Raw genomic sequence first — 18,602 nt, 5'->3', positions numbered from 1 at the left:
TTGTTTTTCAGGACCAAACATAAGCATCCCCCCACCAACAGCAACAGCAGGAAATAATAAACTTAAAATAGCTATTTAAGCTGTAGATTTATGTAAAGATTTAGTTGCATCACCACTGGCATAACCGCTGCCCAAAACAATTTGTTTGCACCTAAATCTCTTTGAAGTTTTATGCTCTCTACCTGTTTCCTTCAGATGTCCCTGGAAGGTGCTTCCAGAGCCCCTAGATGCCTTTTTTTTGGTGGATTTTCCTTGCATGCTGCTTGTTCCGTGTTAATTCAGGACTCGGTCATCACCGCTTTCTCAGCCTCCACTTCCAGCACTTTGTGCTCAGCTCCGGCATGCTGAAACCCTGATCTTTGTTATCTTCTTGTGAGGTCCTTCCAAACAGCATTTATCTCATTCTGGGAACCAGTTGTATCCTGTTCTCCTGTTCATTTATTTGGAGGAACGCTGTCTAGGTTGATCAGGCTCAGGTTTCTTACCTTCCTTCCGCCCGGGTTTGTGAACTGTCCTCTGCGAGGTTTCTCATGGGGCTTCCCACCGCGCGGTTTCCTCACCTGCTCGCGGCAGGTGCTGACGCTTCCCCAGCAATGGACTATAGAGCCCCAAAAATGAGCTTGGCCGCAGCATGTGGCTCCTGCTGTGCCAGGCATTGGGGCATCCCCATCTGCCCCCCAGCCCTCAGCCCCCTGCCCGCCGGAGGGGACGGAGCCCGTGCCAAGCATAGCGGCAAGCATAGCGTTCCCGCTCTCCCTTTGAAAATACCCACAATCCAGGTAAGCCGCATGTTTCCCTTTGAACCTGTTTTTTTTGGTGCTTTTTTTTTTTTGGTTTGTTTTGGTTTGGTTTGTTTTGTTTTGGTTTTTTTTGGTAAGAAGACAAAAGCAATGACCATCAACAAAAATAAACCACTGGTGTTTTTCATTCAGATGGGACTCTAATCCCTTCTAAGGGCACCCAAGAGCCATTAACAGTAATTTTAAATGAAATACACCCGTGCTAAGTCTAACTAATCAGCTCCTCAATTATACTGGCAGAAAGATGTATTCCAATTACCAAAGTGCTTTCAAGTGAATTAAGACTCTTTTCTGTACCGGCTGTGGAGGTCACTCGATGTTCCCATGAATCCCGGCATGTTTACATTAAAAAAGCACACCGTGATCTTTGGCAAAGGCGCTTGCTCTAGGCTAGCTCAGCTTTTGAGCTTGTTGCCATAAATACAATAGAAAAGCAACCAACTGTTACAAAAGAAGCCAAGAAGATCTTTGAATACTTTTTTTTGTCCGTATCAGCGATCAATCCAAATTACACAGGAAAAGCTTTATGGATGTGAAATAAAATTTTAAAAGATGAAAGTGCACATACCTTATTTACCGTCTTTAATAAGCATGGTGTTAGAAATGCAGGGAGGTCTTGAAGGAACGAATAGTGTCCAGCTCATGAGACAACGTTCCCACCTGGGACCTGAGCTGACTTCCCGGTCCGTGCCTGTGCCGTTTCCTTGCAGCACCCACGTGTCTCCTCTCCACGAGCATGGGGGTCGCGGCCGCCCCGGCTGCAGCCCCCGGCTCCATCCTGCTGCCCCGCGTCGCCATGGACCGCTCTGGCGTCCGCTTTGTACTGTAACTATTCCACAAGTCACCTGCTCTGTGGTCCACATTGTAGGCGTATCAAGCAATGGAGCCTCTGGACCAGGAGATCCGCTTTTCCAAAGAGACAAGAATCATGGGCGTTAATAAAGCGTCTTAATGCAACCAAGTGATGAACTCCCTCTTCACTCTTTCTGGTGAGAAACACAGGTAGTTTCATCTGTTCAGTGATAATCCAGTAACACTGAGTTAGTTTAACAGGAATTTATGTTTTACTTTTGAATGCTTACTGAAATGTCAAAATATAGCAAGCCAGAACATTTGATTCCAGAAACAGAGAAAAATCTTAGTTATTCCATGCCAAGTAAAATGGCCCTATAGACACTGGGAAAATGAGTGATAATATCTATTTTAAGACTTTGTATAGATCCCAAAATAGTCTGTGTTGACTCCTGCAGATTAAAGGACCTGAAATCCATGTAGCCTGCAACCCCATGGGAAATGGTAGAAAGCTCTAAAAGAAAAAACCCACTGCTTTATTTCAGATTTTTAACATAAAACCTATGACGACGGATCATTTTTGATGGACGATCGGAACACACATATTCTTTGGTACAGGCACAGGCACAGGTGACAGATCTACTCCCAACCTGCCGGGCACGGGAGGGCAGGAGGGCAGGTCAGGTACCTCCTGGCATCCGTGCTCAGCTGTGCTGCTGCCCTCAGATTCACCCATTCCTAAAGTGCTCATAGTGCTGGGGAGCGTTTTGGTGAATGAGCGGTGACAGGGTCAGTCACAGAACCTTTTTCTGGTGACAGGTTATGTCATCGCTGTTACATCCCAGTAAGTTCATTAAGCTGCAAGTAAGGGCAATAAGCTACAGCTCAGTCCTAACCCCCCATTGCAGCCCTTTCTCCTCAGGTTTTCTAGGTCGAGAGAGGTTCTCCTTCCCCTCTACTCTGCCCTGGTGAGACCACATCTGGAATATTGTGTCCAGTTCTGGGCCCCTCAGTTCAAGAAGGACAGGGAACTGCTGGAGAGAGTCCAGCACAGGGCAACAAAGATGATGAAGGGAGTGGAGCATCTCCCTTATGAGGAAAGGCTGAGGGAGTTGGAGCTCTTCAGCTTGGGAGGAGACTGAGGGGTGACCTTATTAATGCTTATCAATACGTAAAGGGTGAGTGTCATGAGGATGGAGCCAGGCTCTTCTCGGTGACAACCAATGATAGGACAAGGGATAATGGGTACAAACTGGAACACAGGAGGTTCCACTTAAATATGAGAAGAAACTTCTTCTCAGTGAGGGTGCCAGAGCACTGGAACAGGCTGCCCAGGGAGGTTGTGGAGTCTCCTACTCTGGAGACATTCAAAACCCACCTGGACACCTTCCTGTGTAACCTCATCTGGGTGTTCCTGCTCCAGCAGGGGGATTGGACTAGATGAGCTTTTGAGGTCCCTTCCAATCCCTGACATTCTGTGATTCTGTGATTCCAGCAGAGCCAACACGGCAGCTTCACCAGCCCAATTGCACTCTCCACGTAAAGCATCCTCACGGGTGAAACAACCACTGAAAAATGCAGGTATGGATGGAAGTAGCACAAAAGCGTTATTTATCAGACAAAAGAAAAGGCTGAACTAGAGCCCAAATTTAAAAATAATAAAGAAACCAGTTTGTGTGGAAAGGCTTTTTATTTTGGAAAACGTTTTTTGTTTTCAAATTTTTGAAATACAGTGTAAGGTACAACATAGAATTATGTCTGCAAGTCAGCTTATGCATGTCATGCCATTTATTTACATGTAGTTATATACAGAGTGCAGATAATTATTGAAACCACACTACAAAATAAACAGAGAGTTCAATAAGATAATTTAGTAGGACTTTATTAAATATATATAGTTATTGATTGTATATACTTTCCTATTAAAATACCATATAGTATCTAAAGTAACCCCTATAAACTCTAATACCTTCAAAATGGTCATAAATACGATTGAAAATTGAAACTACCCATGTGCCCTGTTTAGCTGCTTTGCCCTTTGCTATAACAGAAACTTGTAGTGCTGAGACCGCGCTGCTGTCTTTAGTGTCAGAACTTTAATGAGAATTCCCAGTAAAACACTTGCAAAAAGCTCAGATGCAGAATAGCTTTCAGCTGAGACATCCAAGGCGTGAAGCACCATTCCCTATATGTAAAATTTAACAAGGATCATCCAATGGCTTATTAAATACTGCCACATACAGGACAAGTAAGACAATGCTATGATCTTCAGTGATGGAATTACAACATTGAATTAGTAGCTGTTGGGATACCAAGCACCTTATTAAACCAAAACAAAGCAAACTCCCAAAGCCTGTGAAAAATTTTATCTGAAAACGAGACCTCCCGCCTTGCATGGACGCAGCTGGACCAACAGCTGGATCAACAGCTGGACTGAGAGCTCTCAGCAGCTGCCGGGGCTGTGTGCCCACACGGAGCGAGGCTGAGCTTTGCCTACAGCCTCATCTCTGCTCATTGAACAATTCATACAGGACACTATGCTGAAAGAAGGGATAATGCCAAGCTGTATGATGTTGCCCCATTAGCAGAATATTCCCTTTACCTTCTGGGGGCTTCTGGCCCGCAAATCCTTGCTATAAATTGCCGCAGGACTGGCTTTGTATGAGAGCTTTGCGAGTTTCCGTCAGTGGAGAAGATCCACCCCAGCCTGGAGGACGTGATCCCCTGCTGGGGTTTCTCTTCTCGCTGCTCAACCCAAAACTGCACGAACTGCTGCCTTAGCAAAAGAAGTTTGAAGAACAATATGCCTTTTAGTTTCATTATTTATTCTGATGCAATTTTATCAAGTAGAAAATAGAGCAGTGGAGAAATGTAACAAAAAAAAATACCCAATTACTGCCATACAATGCTTTTTTGTTGTTGTAATTTTTGTTCTGAACTGCTGAATTTTGCAACTTTTCCTCTCCTTACGTATCTTTCCTAAGGGCACTTTACAATTCAATCTAATTATAGGAAAAGAATAGAGATTAGCACCATAAAGCATGTAAAAGGAAAATAAGTTACTATGACTATAACAGAATAGTGCTGGTCAGCAAATCTGTGCATAATATTTTTCCAGAAATAGTTGAACAATGGACTTTATAGATCAGTTAGGGACATATGTGTTAGCTATAGTTTAATTTAAGCATTTTGTTACATAGAACTCTAAATGCCAAAATATGGCAAAGACATTTTAATACTGAACTCATAGGAATTACACCAAAAATATTTTTTCATCTTTATCGTCATTAATAAAAAGTGTGACTATAAAATATTAATATACTTTACATATTTATCATACAATATATCAGTCCTTCACACTATGGATTCATATTGTACTGTAACATGTATCAAAAGGTTTAACAAAGAAAAACCATGGCTAATTACCTAAGTTGTGGGTACAGACATTATTTCCACAAGATAAACAGAAACCACAATATGCATTGTGATCATCTACCTTGAGTTCTACAGTGACATTCGGGACAAAATTATGCTGCATCCTTTTAGGAAGGATAATAATAATTATAATAAAAATATTGCACAAGCTTTGCTTGTAGCTAGAATCTGACTCATAAAAAACACAGTAAATCAATACTGTGAACTAACTTAATCCAGCTTGCCTAATTTTCTGGTAAGGCACTATAGAGATATCGTATCTTCCTTTAAACGTTAAACGGATTTCTGATCCTTTGCAATGATCAGAAGACATTTTTGGTCAGGCCTGAGAGTATCATCATCAGCCAAGCTTTGGTGCTGCTCTCTCCCCCATTTCAGTCTCTGAACACCTCGTTACTCAACTCTCCAGTTCATTGTGCAGCTTCTTGTAGAGAGAAACTGCCTCCTGGGAAGCCAGGGAGAGCTGGGGCCTCCTCAGCCCAGCGCTGACAATATACAGAAAATGCTTGTTATGTCCCACAGCAGAGAGGAACAGAAAAACCGTAACACATTTCAAAAAGATGAAAAACCCTCCTCATTGTGCATAACTGTAATTAAGAATGGGCATAACCTTTTCCGGATGTAAATGCTATTTTAAAACTAAGCTACCTTAAAATTATTTGTGACCATCATGGCTGGTTCAGAAGAAGGGCCTGAAAAAGTGCAGAGTCTCACAGAGGAAAATACAGATTTGTTTTGTGAGCAGGAGGATGAAGGGGATCCAGTTTCTTATCAAGTTGTCTTCTACAATTCAGTTTTGTGTCTAATGTGAGATGAATGAAGGGGAACAGACAAAACACTACAGGGATTCCTCCAGGTCTTTCTACAAGCTTTCCCTCAGCACTTACAGGCTCTACTTACTTAATCTGTAATGGAACTTTGCATTTTTACAAAATTTTTAACGAATTTGTCATTTCTGAGTCCTCTAGCTTGCACTCTGATTAGCTGGTTGCAAAATATAATATTGGAGAATACCCAGACATAGCCAGGCTGTAAGATCACCTACGGTCAGCTTTCACCCCCCACTTCTTTCTAAATCAGTCTAAAGCAAAGCAAATAAGAGCATGTGCTATTTCATCATTCCTCAAGAGTTTCACAACGATTAAATTGCTCTGAAGAGGTATAAGAGGTCATCAAAGGATGTTCAACACGGGTCAGTTTGCCACTGACCCCGGTGCAATAAACAGAAGTTGGGATTTTTCCCCAAATCACTGCACTTCCCTGCCCGGGTGAGACACGTGCTGGGGCGGCGGCTCTCGGCTCTGCCTCTCTCCCTGCGCTGCTGGGAAGGTCACCAGAGGGAAGCCTTTGGACAGCCTGCCATCTCCGGATTGTGCAATACAGCAAGAACACAACCAGACCCACGCTGATCTTCTCGGGGCAATGGCAGTTTCAGGCGTAGCTTACACTCAGAAATGCTGGTTTGTCTTAAACATCAGAAAGGCTCAATCTGGTTAGAAAAGACCTTTGTTTCCTTCCACACCTGCTCTGGGGAAATGAGAGGAGCACACACGTGTCTGCCTTCACTGCCTGCGACGATGTCTGGCACTGCCCTTCATCACAATGCACTGAACACTGTCCGGTCTTAAGGTGAAGTCAAATGTGATTTGGGACTCAATTAAACTGTTCAGACTGAAGAAAGAGCCCAGACCAGTCAGTCCCCAATTTAGTGGGTCTGTCCTCAACCTCCTGCCTTCAGTCATACCCAGAACAGCCATCTGAAAAGCCAGATCACTTTTGGGAGGATGCTCTTCCAGCCTCTCTCTTTCCCTGATTGCCCCTTGATACTTAATTAGCAAGGCGAGGGATCCTGCAGGTTTTTGCCACGAGCCTGAATTCAACACAGAATTGCTCTGCAGACATCATGCACTACATGCAAGTAAAGAAGGTTCTGATGTGCTGCTTAATGTTGGAAATAAATCTTATTTTCTAAGTAAAAGAAGAGAAAGGCCATGGAAAGAAAAAAGAAGCAATTAAAAGCTTACTGATATTTTTAGTCCTAACAGAAGTTCTTTCTCAAAAAGTAGTGTACAACTTTGAAATCAATGGAAAATTTATCTATCGATTTCTCTTACTGAAGAAAGAACTAAGCCTTGACAGGTCTATGAAACAGGTCTGTAGCACTAAGGCCAGAGAATTACTAATATGGAGCTTAAATATCTTGGTTTTCAGTCGGGCACGGTAACTAGCCAAGCAAGCAGTGCATGTTTTCCCTCAAAGTGTGCAAGGAAGATGCTCAGATTTATAAAGCTGCTTATGGTTTTGGAGGGTTTTTTGTTGTTGTTGTTGCTGGAGGTGGTGGTGTTTTTCAGTCCTACCAGGAGCAATCAATGGGTCTTTACAAAACCTTTGAAAAGTAAAGCTATTTATTCTGTGGAAGGGGAGAAATCTTTGTCAAATAGTCTAGCAGAAGTCAGGAGAAATAATACTAAATACTTTATTGCTACGTGGAGCTTTCAGCATTCATAGCTTATAAAATTAGCTACTTCACAGGCCATTTGTCTTACTTGTAATGGAAAAAGTTTGAAAAGGACTCAGTTACAATTTATCTCAGGTTTCAAAACACGCTGTTTTTCACTGCTCACTTCACGTGACTACCAGTCATTCCAGATTCTGCACCTCCTCGTTTTCCACAGCTGTTGTTCTGAGATACACTGAGAATCTCTTCCCGATAATGGATATCACAGAAATAAAGGTTGTTAATATTATCTATACTGATATAGAAAGGAGGAAATAAATCTAAGAAGTATTTGAACAAAACATTCATTAAACATATCACATTTTGAATGAGCACTTACTGCTCAGGCAGTGTATAAACTGATTTCACTACCAGTTGCATAAGTCCTGTAACCCATTTTAATCTCAACGACTAACAGAAGTTCCAACTTCTGATTTATGGAAAACTCATTTCTTATTTGAAATGATTAGGACTAACTTTACAATCAAGTTTTCTATGGGAGCATTCAGATCACAATAGAAGCATTAGTTACATTGTGGAAAAAAATACAATCTTCCATATTAAAAACTACAGATTGCAAGAAACATCATAGAGTGCATTGCCTCTAAATCTCACACTTCTGTGAGCAACATCCTAGGACCTGAAGGTCTGCAGCTAAATGGCAACTTTTTTGATTTTATTGCTCTAGTGTTCCTTACCCATAAAAGAAGAACAGAACAACCTTTTTGCAAACAATGGAAGTTATTTAAACAGAGTACCGTCTTCAGTACAGAAACTGTTAACTGTTTCATTACATTCTGTTCCGCTGAGCGGGAGCCGTGTAACCTGCGGCTGCAGTATCTGAAGGAAATCTACCGCTCAGCTAACGGGCTGATCCCATATCTGTGTCAGATAAAAATCATAGTGCTTATTACTTGTTACCATGGATACCATGAAGATATTGCTGTCCACTAAAGAATACTAGAGGAAGACAACATAATTCTCAGGAACGAGTCCTGTTTTGCCTTCGTAAGTTGCTTTTAACCAGCCTGGTTCCACTGATGGATACACTGCAAAGAAAGAAAAAGAGCCAGACAAACAAAACATATTTACAATAAGTTAGCATTGTTAAAAGATCCTATATATGGTTAATAGATTTATTTAGACAGTATTGATTCAAGAGCAATTGAAAAATCAGGGCAAAACTGAGATTTGAAAATGGAATTATGCTCTCTTTACCTCGTGGATAATCAGCTCAGTTATATATACATATATATGTATATATACAGGTGTGTATATATATATATACAGGTGTATATATATATAAATGTAAAAAGATAATGTAAAACTCTTACCATTGGAAAATATTGCCCCTTGTGGGAAAGACAGCTCATGGCTGTGCTCAGCCTTACAGGAATACATGGCTTTTGCTTGCCTGAAATAAAAAAAACCATACAGGCTTGCGATAAATGAGATAACAAGGAAAAACATATAAAGAAATGAACTTAAAACCTGGGAAGTGTAGGAACAATCAGTTGCACAAATACAAGATGGTAATGACTAGTTACACAGCAAGTCAGAGGAGTATTATTACAGCAGATAATAACTCCAAGCTTATTGGAGTTAACAAGCATGTTATTGCAGAAAACAGACCAACGTCCTACTTAGACATTTAAACAGGAACATGATTTAAAACTTTTAAAATCCTTCTTTCATTCTCATTGAAGTTGTCCTTCAAATTATTACTGAGACAGAGCTTATTGCTTGAAGTGATTGATGGATGGCCTGGAGACAAATCAAAAGTGATCACTAAATGTCTAAAAACATGACTTGTGAGTTAAATTGGTTTTCTGCGGTGGGCTTCAGCTTCTCCCACCTAAAATTAGATGTCTATAAGTAATCTCTGTGCCACTTCCACTGATCATTCCAGCCTGGTTTCTGCTATGGTTGATGCCCACTTGAGACTGCAACAAATGGCTCTTGCCAGGTTCCACTGCCTGCAGCAAAACCTTCAATGAAATATTTCCTTAAATAATACCTGACATGAAGACACCTACAGGTAGACAGCTCAGCTAAGTTTATGTCTCTCAATCTGTAGCTGGAAAACCTCACTATTAGTTAGAATAGTGAAGCACTGGAACTGCCAAGAACCGGAGAATCCCAAACTGAAGAATTCTCACTGCTAAAAAATTACTAAAAAAACCCCACAAAACAATAAAAAAGCCACTTCACAGGTATCTGTAAAAGAACTACAGTTAGATATATAATGATTATATTCCAGAGAAGGAGGACAGATAGGTGAGCTCCTGATATGGCTTCCAGCACTCTGATTCTGCAAAGTACAAAATGAGGAACTGAACATGCAGATGGAAATTAGGAGCTCTCTTCAGATTCTTGTGCTTTATCTAATACCCTTCCTTCAATTTATACAGGCAAAGCAATTTTTATGCGATCCACCAGTTTTTATGAGTTTCTTAAAACTTATTGGAAACTCACAGCCTTTGTGTGGGGCGTTACTGACTCAGCTTTCCTTCTAGTCCGCACTTATCTCAATGACCCACTATGTGACCTATGGTGAAATTTAAAATTTCTAGCATACTTTTTGAGAGGGTGTAAATGCAAGTGACATGTAATCTATTTTGTCTTTCCTCCCAAACTAGTGAGATAACAGTCATAAATTAGATTAATAATAGTGCCACATCATAAGCACTAGCTTAAGAGGTCTATTTGATTTTGTGTACTGTCAATGGGGTCGTGGCACTTCACCTTTGGAGCTCCACACCTCTCTGATGAGGTTAATCAGGGACAGTATTCCAAAAGGGAGCAGAGAGCGTCCCTCTGTCCCGGCCTCACACCCTGGTGCCTGTCAGCACTAGCACCCATCATTCATCTCAGTCTCTAAAAGAGCATGAGTGGAGGGACCTACTCCCAAGTTTGTATGTGTGAGCTTTCCAGAAATGATCTCTTCCTTTGAAGAAAAAGCTCTGAAGCTGATTTATGACTAGACCAAGTGATGTATTTTGCCTTCATCTTAAGTGAACAACTGACTCATCAAGGGTTTGACTCTCAGGCTGAGATTTCCAGAGGAGGTTAAGAATTTTGAGCACCTTATTTTCAGGATGCTGAAAACATTTCTGACTCTCAATACCATCATTCTGGACTCATCCCCACTGCTGACTAGAACAACATGAGCACCAGGCCCCTGCTCGTCTACTTTGCTTCACTGTTAGCTTGTTTTCTGCCTGGTGTAGACTGCTCTGTTTAGCATTTTTCCAAGACAACTCCCTGGTGCCAACTTGCCCTCTACAGTCAACAAGACAGGTGCGAAGTTTCATTACACTACATAATACATACAAATGTATACAAAATAATCTACATAATATATACTAAAATATACAGAGGGAGATTAGATGACTTTACCAAAGGTTACATATAAACTAGAACTGAATTCTTTAATCTCAAGATCCTTTTTCATCAAAGTCAATACAACAAAGAGCACTACAGATGTTGTAATTATACTGACCCAGATCAGTAACAGTCTTGCAAAACAGCTTTTTCCTGTGTGGCATAATCATGGATTTTACACATATAAAACAGGAGATTAACTGTTAGTAATTATTATAGTTGCAATGAATATAGGATATTTTGTAATTCATTTACTAAAGTACAGGGATGATTTTGAATCTGATTTTACTAAGTGGCATGGCTATCAAGCCAGTTTCCCATGTTGAGCATGGGACACCTGAGTAATACTGTGATAAAAGACATTTAAGACAACAATAAAACAGAGCAGCAATACTCAAATGTGAGGTAGAATTATTTAAGTTATTCTTGAATGTCGGTTTTTAGTGCCCTTAGAAAAAGAAATTTTAAAAAAATGCCATTTTCTCCTGTCTTCTCTTACATCTATTGAATTTTTCTGTTTTCAGCTTTTATTTTTACATGATCCAAGTATATTTACCTTAAAAGTAAAAAGAAGACATAAAAACATGGACTCCAACTTGCTCCGTTCTGGCAAGAGAAAGCTTCCCAACATTTGACATTTAGACAGACACACAAACACAGGGTACAAAGACACCAGTTTCTCAAAAGCTCATGAATTACAGGATTCTTCCCATCACCTGTCTCCTGACACAGAGTAATTACATCTCAATGTTATCCACAAACTGCGTGTGATGGTATAATGAGAGACAGATTCTATGAATATTTACTCATCATTCTGGAGCAATTTTCAAGCCGCTGGTTATTGCCTCCACACTTTGATTACTTAGGTTCTCATATTAGTTATTACTCACTTCAACCTATCCAGCTAGAAGCGTTAGCAATGGAAAGGGCTTCCATGTTCTTGGGCTTTTTTTGTGTGTGTGCAATTATGAAAGCGGACATTCTTACTTATGATGTTTGTGAAAAGGCATGTGATAACATCACCATCATCTATTACGGTTCTCTTAAGGTGATGCTAATAATCTGAGAAGAGTGTGATTTATGTTGTTTTCCTTTTTTCCATGACTTTACTGGATAGACTTCAGATAAGGGAAAACGAATGCATTTTCCCTTTTCCTACTTTTTCTTACATTTCTTTTCAGCCCATAACAACAAACTTATACTAGCAGTCAAAGGGTCAGTACTCATCAGATCATAAACTATTTTTCTTGACAACATGCAGTCAACAACACCTGAGGCCCCTTTCATAATAGTAGTAATAATAATAGTTATAAATAAGCTTTAAAACTATGCCCCTGCCCTAATGAGTTTTCAGTCTAGCAAGACAAACACAAAAGCCAGAAGAGGAACGAATGAGGGAAAACACATGAATCTCTCAGATGACTCATTTGTTGATATTACCCTAGAGGGAGAAGAAAGGTTTGTAGACTCCTGGAGATGGCAGACTTACACACAAGCTGGACCGAGGAGAAAACACTGGGCTGGGCAAGACATTCCAGGTGCTTAAGGAAATGCAAAATATAGCATGAAAACAACACCAGAAGAATGACTAGGAAAGGATATTTAACCAGATGGTTGGGAAGGGAGCATCGGTCTACAGGGCTTCACACTGTCAGCCTGCTCCTACTGAAGTCCCAGCCCAGCACCCAGAGATGCTGCTGCTGAGCCAGAACTGTTCGCTGTCACCAGCTCCTCCTTCTAGGTATTATTTTCTAATGAAAAGCCTTATTCTTACGATACAGTTTTTCACTTTATGTGAGAAATTAATTGACCTTCTGTGTATCGCTAAATCAAAGTCAAGAAAGCAAAGTCAGGGATTACGTGTTCATGCGTTTTTGCACAGAAGTTGCAGTAAGAGACCTCAGGCCTTACTAAGGCTGCTGGATAACTGCAATATTTGTGAAAGCAGTAAGAAAACTTCACCTCATTCAAGTGCATACTAGGTTAGCAATAGGGATTGGTCTCAGTGTACACAGTAGCTTAATACTGTGGAGATGGATGATTAATAAACTTGAAGTAATCAGGGAAGAAATGGGATGACTGAGATGTCAAAGTAATTATGGAATTGGAAAAAGAGAGTGCAGGCTGGACAGGGCACAACGTTTTGGTCTTTCCTGTATAATCCTAAAACATGTACTGCGGCCTTTCGTTCTCTTTCTGTCTAAAAGAAGTCTGTTCAAACTGGTAGCACTATGGGGGTATGTACTCATGTGTACAATGAGAGAAAACAGCCAGGTCAAATAGTGTCCCAGCATTAAATAAAGATGGGGGACACACACTAATAATAGAGATATCACATTATATGAAGTCAGAAAGCAGGGTTGCAAAGACTGTTTGGAGAAGAAGTTAAGGAAGACCAGGCCACTGTGGTGGTAAAGCACTGAGTGCAAAACTATCTGCTGGAATACAGATGAGAATGTGAGACTGCAAAACCATATAGATACTTCTGATCCGCCTGCTGTACAAATGACCACAACAGGCAATAGATGCTTCAAGTAAGAATGAAGCTACTTAGATACTATAATGCATAGGGGTAAGCAGTAGCTTAAAACCTCAGAACTAGTTACTTCTAGCAGGGTAAATTACCCCTGCACACAGTTCGACACTATCTTGATTTGAACATTTCTGGTATCAAACCAGACACCTTAAAAATAGTCTCTCTGTCTCACAAGGCCTTTCTACCAGGTAGATTACAGTGTAATTACCATGATTTCTACATACTTCAGAGCAAAAAAAGACTCCCCAAAGGTTTTAAATCAGCCTTCATGCTCATAAGATGCATGAGAGGTAAATAAAAGCTGGCTCTGAATTGTAAAATCTTTCTCAGACTTAAGCAGCACTATAAGAACAGTTGAGCTACTTCTTATTTCTTCCTCATTTTGCCTGCTGACCTCTCGTTTTCCATTCTCCTCGTTACTGTTGCTCTTCTGCTTTCTCAGGAAGGCTGAAGTAGAGGAGCTAATAAGCCTTTCAGCGTTTTTCGCTTTGTTATCTGCTCTTCATATCCATTATCAAACTGCTACATTTTTCCTTTGACACATTTTTGCTTCTTACATGCTTTTTATATACAGATAAAGGTGGCACAGGCTCTGAGGGAACAACAGGGGAGAGTTTACAAGAAGGGAACAATACAAAATAAGAGAAGGAACAGCAGCGGCGATGAAATGATGCAGAACTGCTAAAGCAGACATCGCTCCCAGCTTAGGGTACTGGCTTAAGAACATCACAGTCTCTTCATTTATACTTTTCTTCCTTAAATTAATGCTCTGCTGTTTCCATCTCCCTTTCCCCCCTGCCACCCTCTTTTCTAGTCACCTTACAGTTCATGCACTACAAAAAACAAGAACAGCCTTGATTCATGTAAACTGCTTCTCTCAAACAAAATCAATGGGCCTGTGCAAGTTCAGCTTTCTCTTCCTCATCCCTGCTAGATCCATCAGAGAGGACACTCACATTCCACTGCCCACATCTCGGCACATGTTGACATCTTCATTTACAGCTGTGTTACTCTAGATTACTACTTTTGGATTTGTGGATTAACATTGACTTTATTTTTTGTTTTAATCTACAGCTTGACATTTCCAGTAAGCTTGACAGTTCCTGGTATCGATGAGTAAAGTGATGGATGAAAATATATGTTCTGTCTCAAAGAACTTGAAATGCTGAGACCGTGAAAAGAGAGACAAACTTTTTCACACATCCATTTATTTGACTATCTGCCTTAGTTTACCATGTATGAAAGATACTGTTTCCTCAATAAACACTCTTCAAAACATCCTAGCTTAATGTAAGAGAGAATCAAATCCACCAAATCAATGAATGCAATTGTAAAGAAAACATAAATAATTCATTCTGCACACTACTGAGAAGAAAGGGCAACAGTTTCTCCAGACAGATACTGAGGCGGGGAAGATGTGATGGGAAAGACAGGAATCCTGATCAGCTTAATCCTGAATGTTCTAAAGAGGTTGTTACTCAGGACTTGCCTACATGATCAAACTACCATAAACTAGCACGTTTGCAACTCTGCTGAATGCATGTATATACAGACAGCTGTATGGAATAAATACAGCACTCTCATCCTAATTTAAATCCTGCTAATTTACTCTTTTAGCTCTGTCCTTAAGCAGATCACTAACCTGAACATCTCTCACTGCAATTCCCCCAGGTGACAGACTAGCTAGACAGGCTGGTATTCTCTATTAGATGTATTTTCTTCTGGAGAAAGGGTGAGTTTAATAAACCACAAAAATTTTGCATGCCACATGATGCTGTCCAAAAAACACAGAAAAAAGCTCCAACACTTCTATTTCAGTCTTTGAAGCCAGAAAAACAGAAGGGATTTTACAAACTGTTAAGTGCTACAAAACACTTACCGTCCTGAAGAAACTTGTTTAAGTGAACCAGCACTTTCAAACAACTGGGCTCTTGCAGCCACTCTGAAAATAAAGCATCACATTGCTTTATACCATTAATAAAACACACAGACTAACTTCACTTGTAATTATCTAAAGTCATGGACACATTTAAAAAGATCATTTTAATTATTCACTTAAGAAACAGAGGAAATTCAAAAGTTAAATTTAAGTTCCTATTCAGCAGAATTCTTGAGGGCATAACCTAACTGGGGCCTGACATCCACATACTCTAGTGCCTTATGGATTCACCAAGGGAAATCTCAACACCCTGTATTTAAAATTATAGTCATGGATGGTAAATACATATATTGGAAGTGTTTTTACTGCCAGTCTGTCATTATCAGGCTGGAACTCTTGAGCTATGCAACATTCTCTGTTTAAGACATGGCAGTCTGTGAAATGACTATGGTGATCCCTTCCAGTTTAAAAAGTGGAGAAGCTGAATGGAGTCCTGCAGTATTTGGAGAACTTCTTGGTGTTCTGTAGCTCATGACATCACTTGTTCTTGGGGACAGAGAAATTCTGCTCAAAGTCAGGATTGCAGCAGACGTCTTCTGACTCTGAAGTTTGTGCAAAAAGCACTGAGAAACGTTGCTACACCAAATCTCAACGAGCTTTATTACTTAGAACTATCCTCTCAACATAAAAAAACCTCAACAGCCAGAAGAACCAAAGATACCAACTATTTCACATCCATCAAACAAAGAAATTTCAGAAGATTTTTTTTGGACTTAGACAAGTAAGATCTAATGATTTCCTTGACATAACAGCATGGACAGTAAGTAGCGTTTATGCTCCTTGAAACATTAAATTCCAGAAGAACCAGAGATAATAATTCTAACCACTTTGCAAAGATACTTTTCTTCAATACAGACCTTCTCTGTAGTTTAATAAAATCAATGGGAGTCTTTCAACTGACTTCAACAGACTTTGTGCCATGTCTCCTTTGTTTACAACTTCAATGAAGCTAGATAAATAATTCACAAATACAGAAATACTCAAAGTATTCACGGATGCTTTTTCAGCTACCTGTGTAGCTCCCTGGGATCACTTTAGAGTAGACAATACAGTAACAACACAAATCTCCAATGAGCCTTGATGACTTACACAGATCCTGGTCTTTGATAGCCATTACTTGATGCGGTATCTAATCTTAATCTCCTGCACATTTTGGGAGGCAAATCAGGGTTTGGCGGAGCCTTTGGTGTATCTTTGGTATCTGTTGAAGATAAGCTCTGTATAGATCCACTGCAGCTTTTGTTACCTAAAGAAAACAACCACATTGTAGGGAATTAAAGCTAATTTGAAGTTGTTTCACAACATGTGTAACATGCAAAGCAAAGTGGTGGGCGTCTTTTGGGTTGTTTTTGTGTGGGTTTTTTGTTGTAGTTGTTGCTGGGTTTTTTGTTTTGTTTTGCTTTAGAGAAGAAAAATACATAAAGTACTTACTAAGACACAGAAGAAACAGCCTTTCAGGGAGAAAGCCAGGAAAAAAGAACCAACAGCAAGAATGAAGAAATGACATTAAATTTTTGAAGGCTAAAAAATTACATTGTACTTAAAAGGCTAAACGGTACATGCTTTACAATGTGACAATAAATCCAACATTTATAAAATAGTACACCGCACAGAATTGTAGAAAATAACTCATGTTGGAAGGGATCTCAGGAAGTCATCTAAACTCCTGCTTAAAGCAGCATCTACTATCAAATCAGACCACATAATCTGTAAGTATTAATATTTCAGTATCCACAGGAGCTTCATGCAGTTTAAAAACAAATATGTAGGAATTAATGATTATGAGGTGCCTAAAACAATTACTACTGTAACTTGATAAAACAAGTCCTGCATCCAGCTCTGGAGCCCTCAGCACAGGACACACATGGACCTGTTGGAGAGGGGTCAGAGGAGCCACAAAATGATCAGAGGCTGGAACAGCTCTGCTGGGAGGACAGGCTGAGAGTTGGGGTTGTTCAGCCTGGAGAAGAGGAGGCTCCGGGGAGACCTTATTGTGGCCTTTCCATGCTTAAAAGGGGCATATAAAAGAGATAGGGACAGACTTTTTAGCAGGGCCTGTGGTGACAGGACAAGGCGTGATAAAGTAAAGGAGGGAGATTCAGACTAGACATGAGGAAGAAATTTTTTACAATGAGGGTGGCAAAACCCTGGCCCAGGTTGCCCAGGGAGGTGGTGGATGCCCCATCCCAGGCCAGGCTGGATGTGGCTCTGAGCAACCTGATCTGGGTGAAGATGTCCCTGCCCATTGCAGGGGTTGGACTAGATGAGCTTTGGAGATCCCTTCCAACCCAACTATTCTGTGATAAATCTATAGCTGTACAGACTGTACTGCACACAAAAAAGTCCTTCTACTGAATACAAGGCATGGCCACGTGTCCTGTAAGCTGACCAATCTGTGGACTACTGCCTTGTTTGCATATACATTCTGTGAGATAAGAACTGCATCTACTTCTGTGTTTCTTTATTCCCAAGAACAACAGATGCTTAATAATGTTCCAAAAGCTGTCATAATAAAAAGAGATTCCAAAATATAAACCCAATTCCTATATTACTACTCTTGTTATTCTATAGTATTATCCTACATTATGATTTTTTGCTAATGATTATTATTATTCTACATCATTAATACTGTTAGTATAACACTAATTCATATCTAGAAGTAAGGAAAAAGCTTGTACACTCCACGGGACACAGAGGAGAGAGAACTTTCTTACACTTTTAATATGTGGTTTTGCACGTAACCACGTATTTACCCTACCTGCACTTGCATTACTCATTGACAGCTCAGTGGCAAACTTGGCACTAGCACTCAGTCCACTGGAGCTCATTGTTTCAGCACTGACTGTTAATCTTCATAATCCAAAACACTGAAAAGATCCTGATTTCAACAAGGCGATTCTTTTATAGTAATTTCCACATAGCTGTCAATATAGTGCAATATCACCTCTTGTACTCACAGGGGTACAGCAAGGGTTCACAGGCATCCCAGCTAATTCAACAGAACTGTCTAAATTAAGATACCATGTTTTTAAGCTTCTCTGTCTCGTGGGGAGCCTTGTCTACTGGCTTATTTGGAGCACAGCCTCAAGTTTAGGTGCTCTGAGAGTGTTTTTCGAAGCAGCATCCTCCTTTGACTGCACAGGAAGATTTACATCCTAATTTGTGCAATTAAATTGAATTCCCAAGGTTGGATTTGTAAACTTGTGGTTGTTCTTGCAC

At 40.2% G+C, this 18,602-nt stretch overlaps 1 protein-coding gene across 1 annotated transcript in view; it reads right to left on the bottom strand.

The window, feature by feature from the left end:
- Positions 1-3,263: 3,263 nt before the first annotated feature.
- The window catches only part of ARHGAP42 (Rho GTPase activating protein 42), a 165,909-nt gene continuing 150,570 nt past the window's right edge, over positions 3,264-18,602 (bottom strand). Inside the window, exons 21-24 of the mRNA XM_065044178.1 lie at positions 16,473-16,629; positions 15,324-15,386; positions 8,859-8,938; positions 3,264-8,573 (exon numbers count right to left, since the gene is read on the bottom strand). Coding sequence (XP_064900250.1) covers positions 8,485-8,573; positions 8,859-8,938; positions 15,324-15,386; positions 16,473-16,629 — 389 coding nt within the window. The 3' untranslated portion in view covers positions 3,264-8,484. The remainder of the gene's footprint in view (positions 8,574-8,858; positions 8,939-15,323; positions 15,387-16,472; positions 16,630-18,602) is intronic.

The sequence above is a fragment of the Columba livia genome, chromosome 1, assembly GCF_036013475.1.
Source record: "Columba livia isolate bColLiv1 breed racing homer chromosome 1, bColLiv1.pat.W.v2, whole genome shotgun sequence".
Lineage (NCBI taxonomy): Eukaryota > Metazoa > Chordata > Aves > Columbiformes > Columbidae > Columba > Columba livia.
This window is presented reverse-complemented; position numbering and strand designations above follow the sequence as displayed.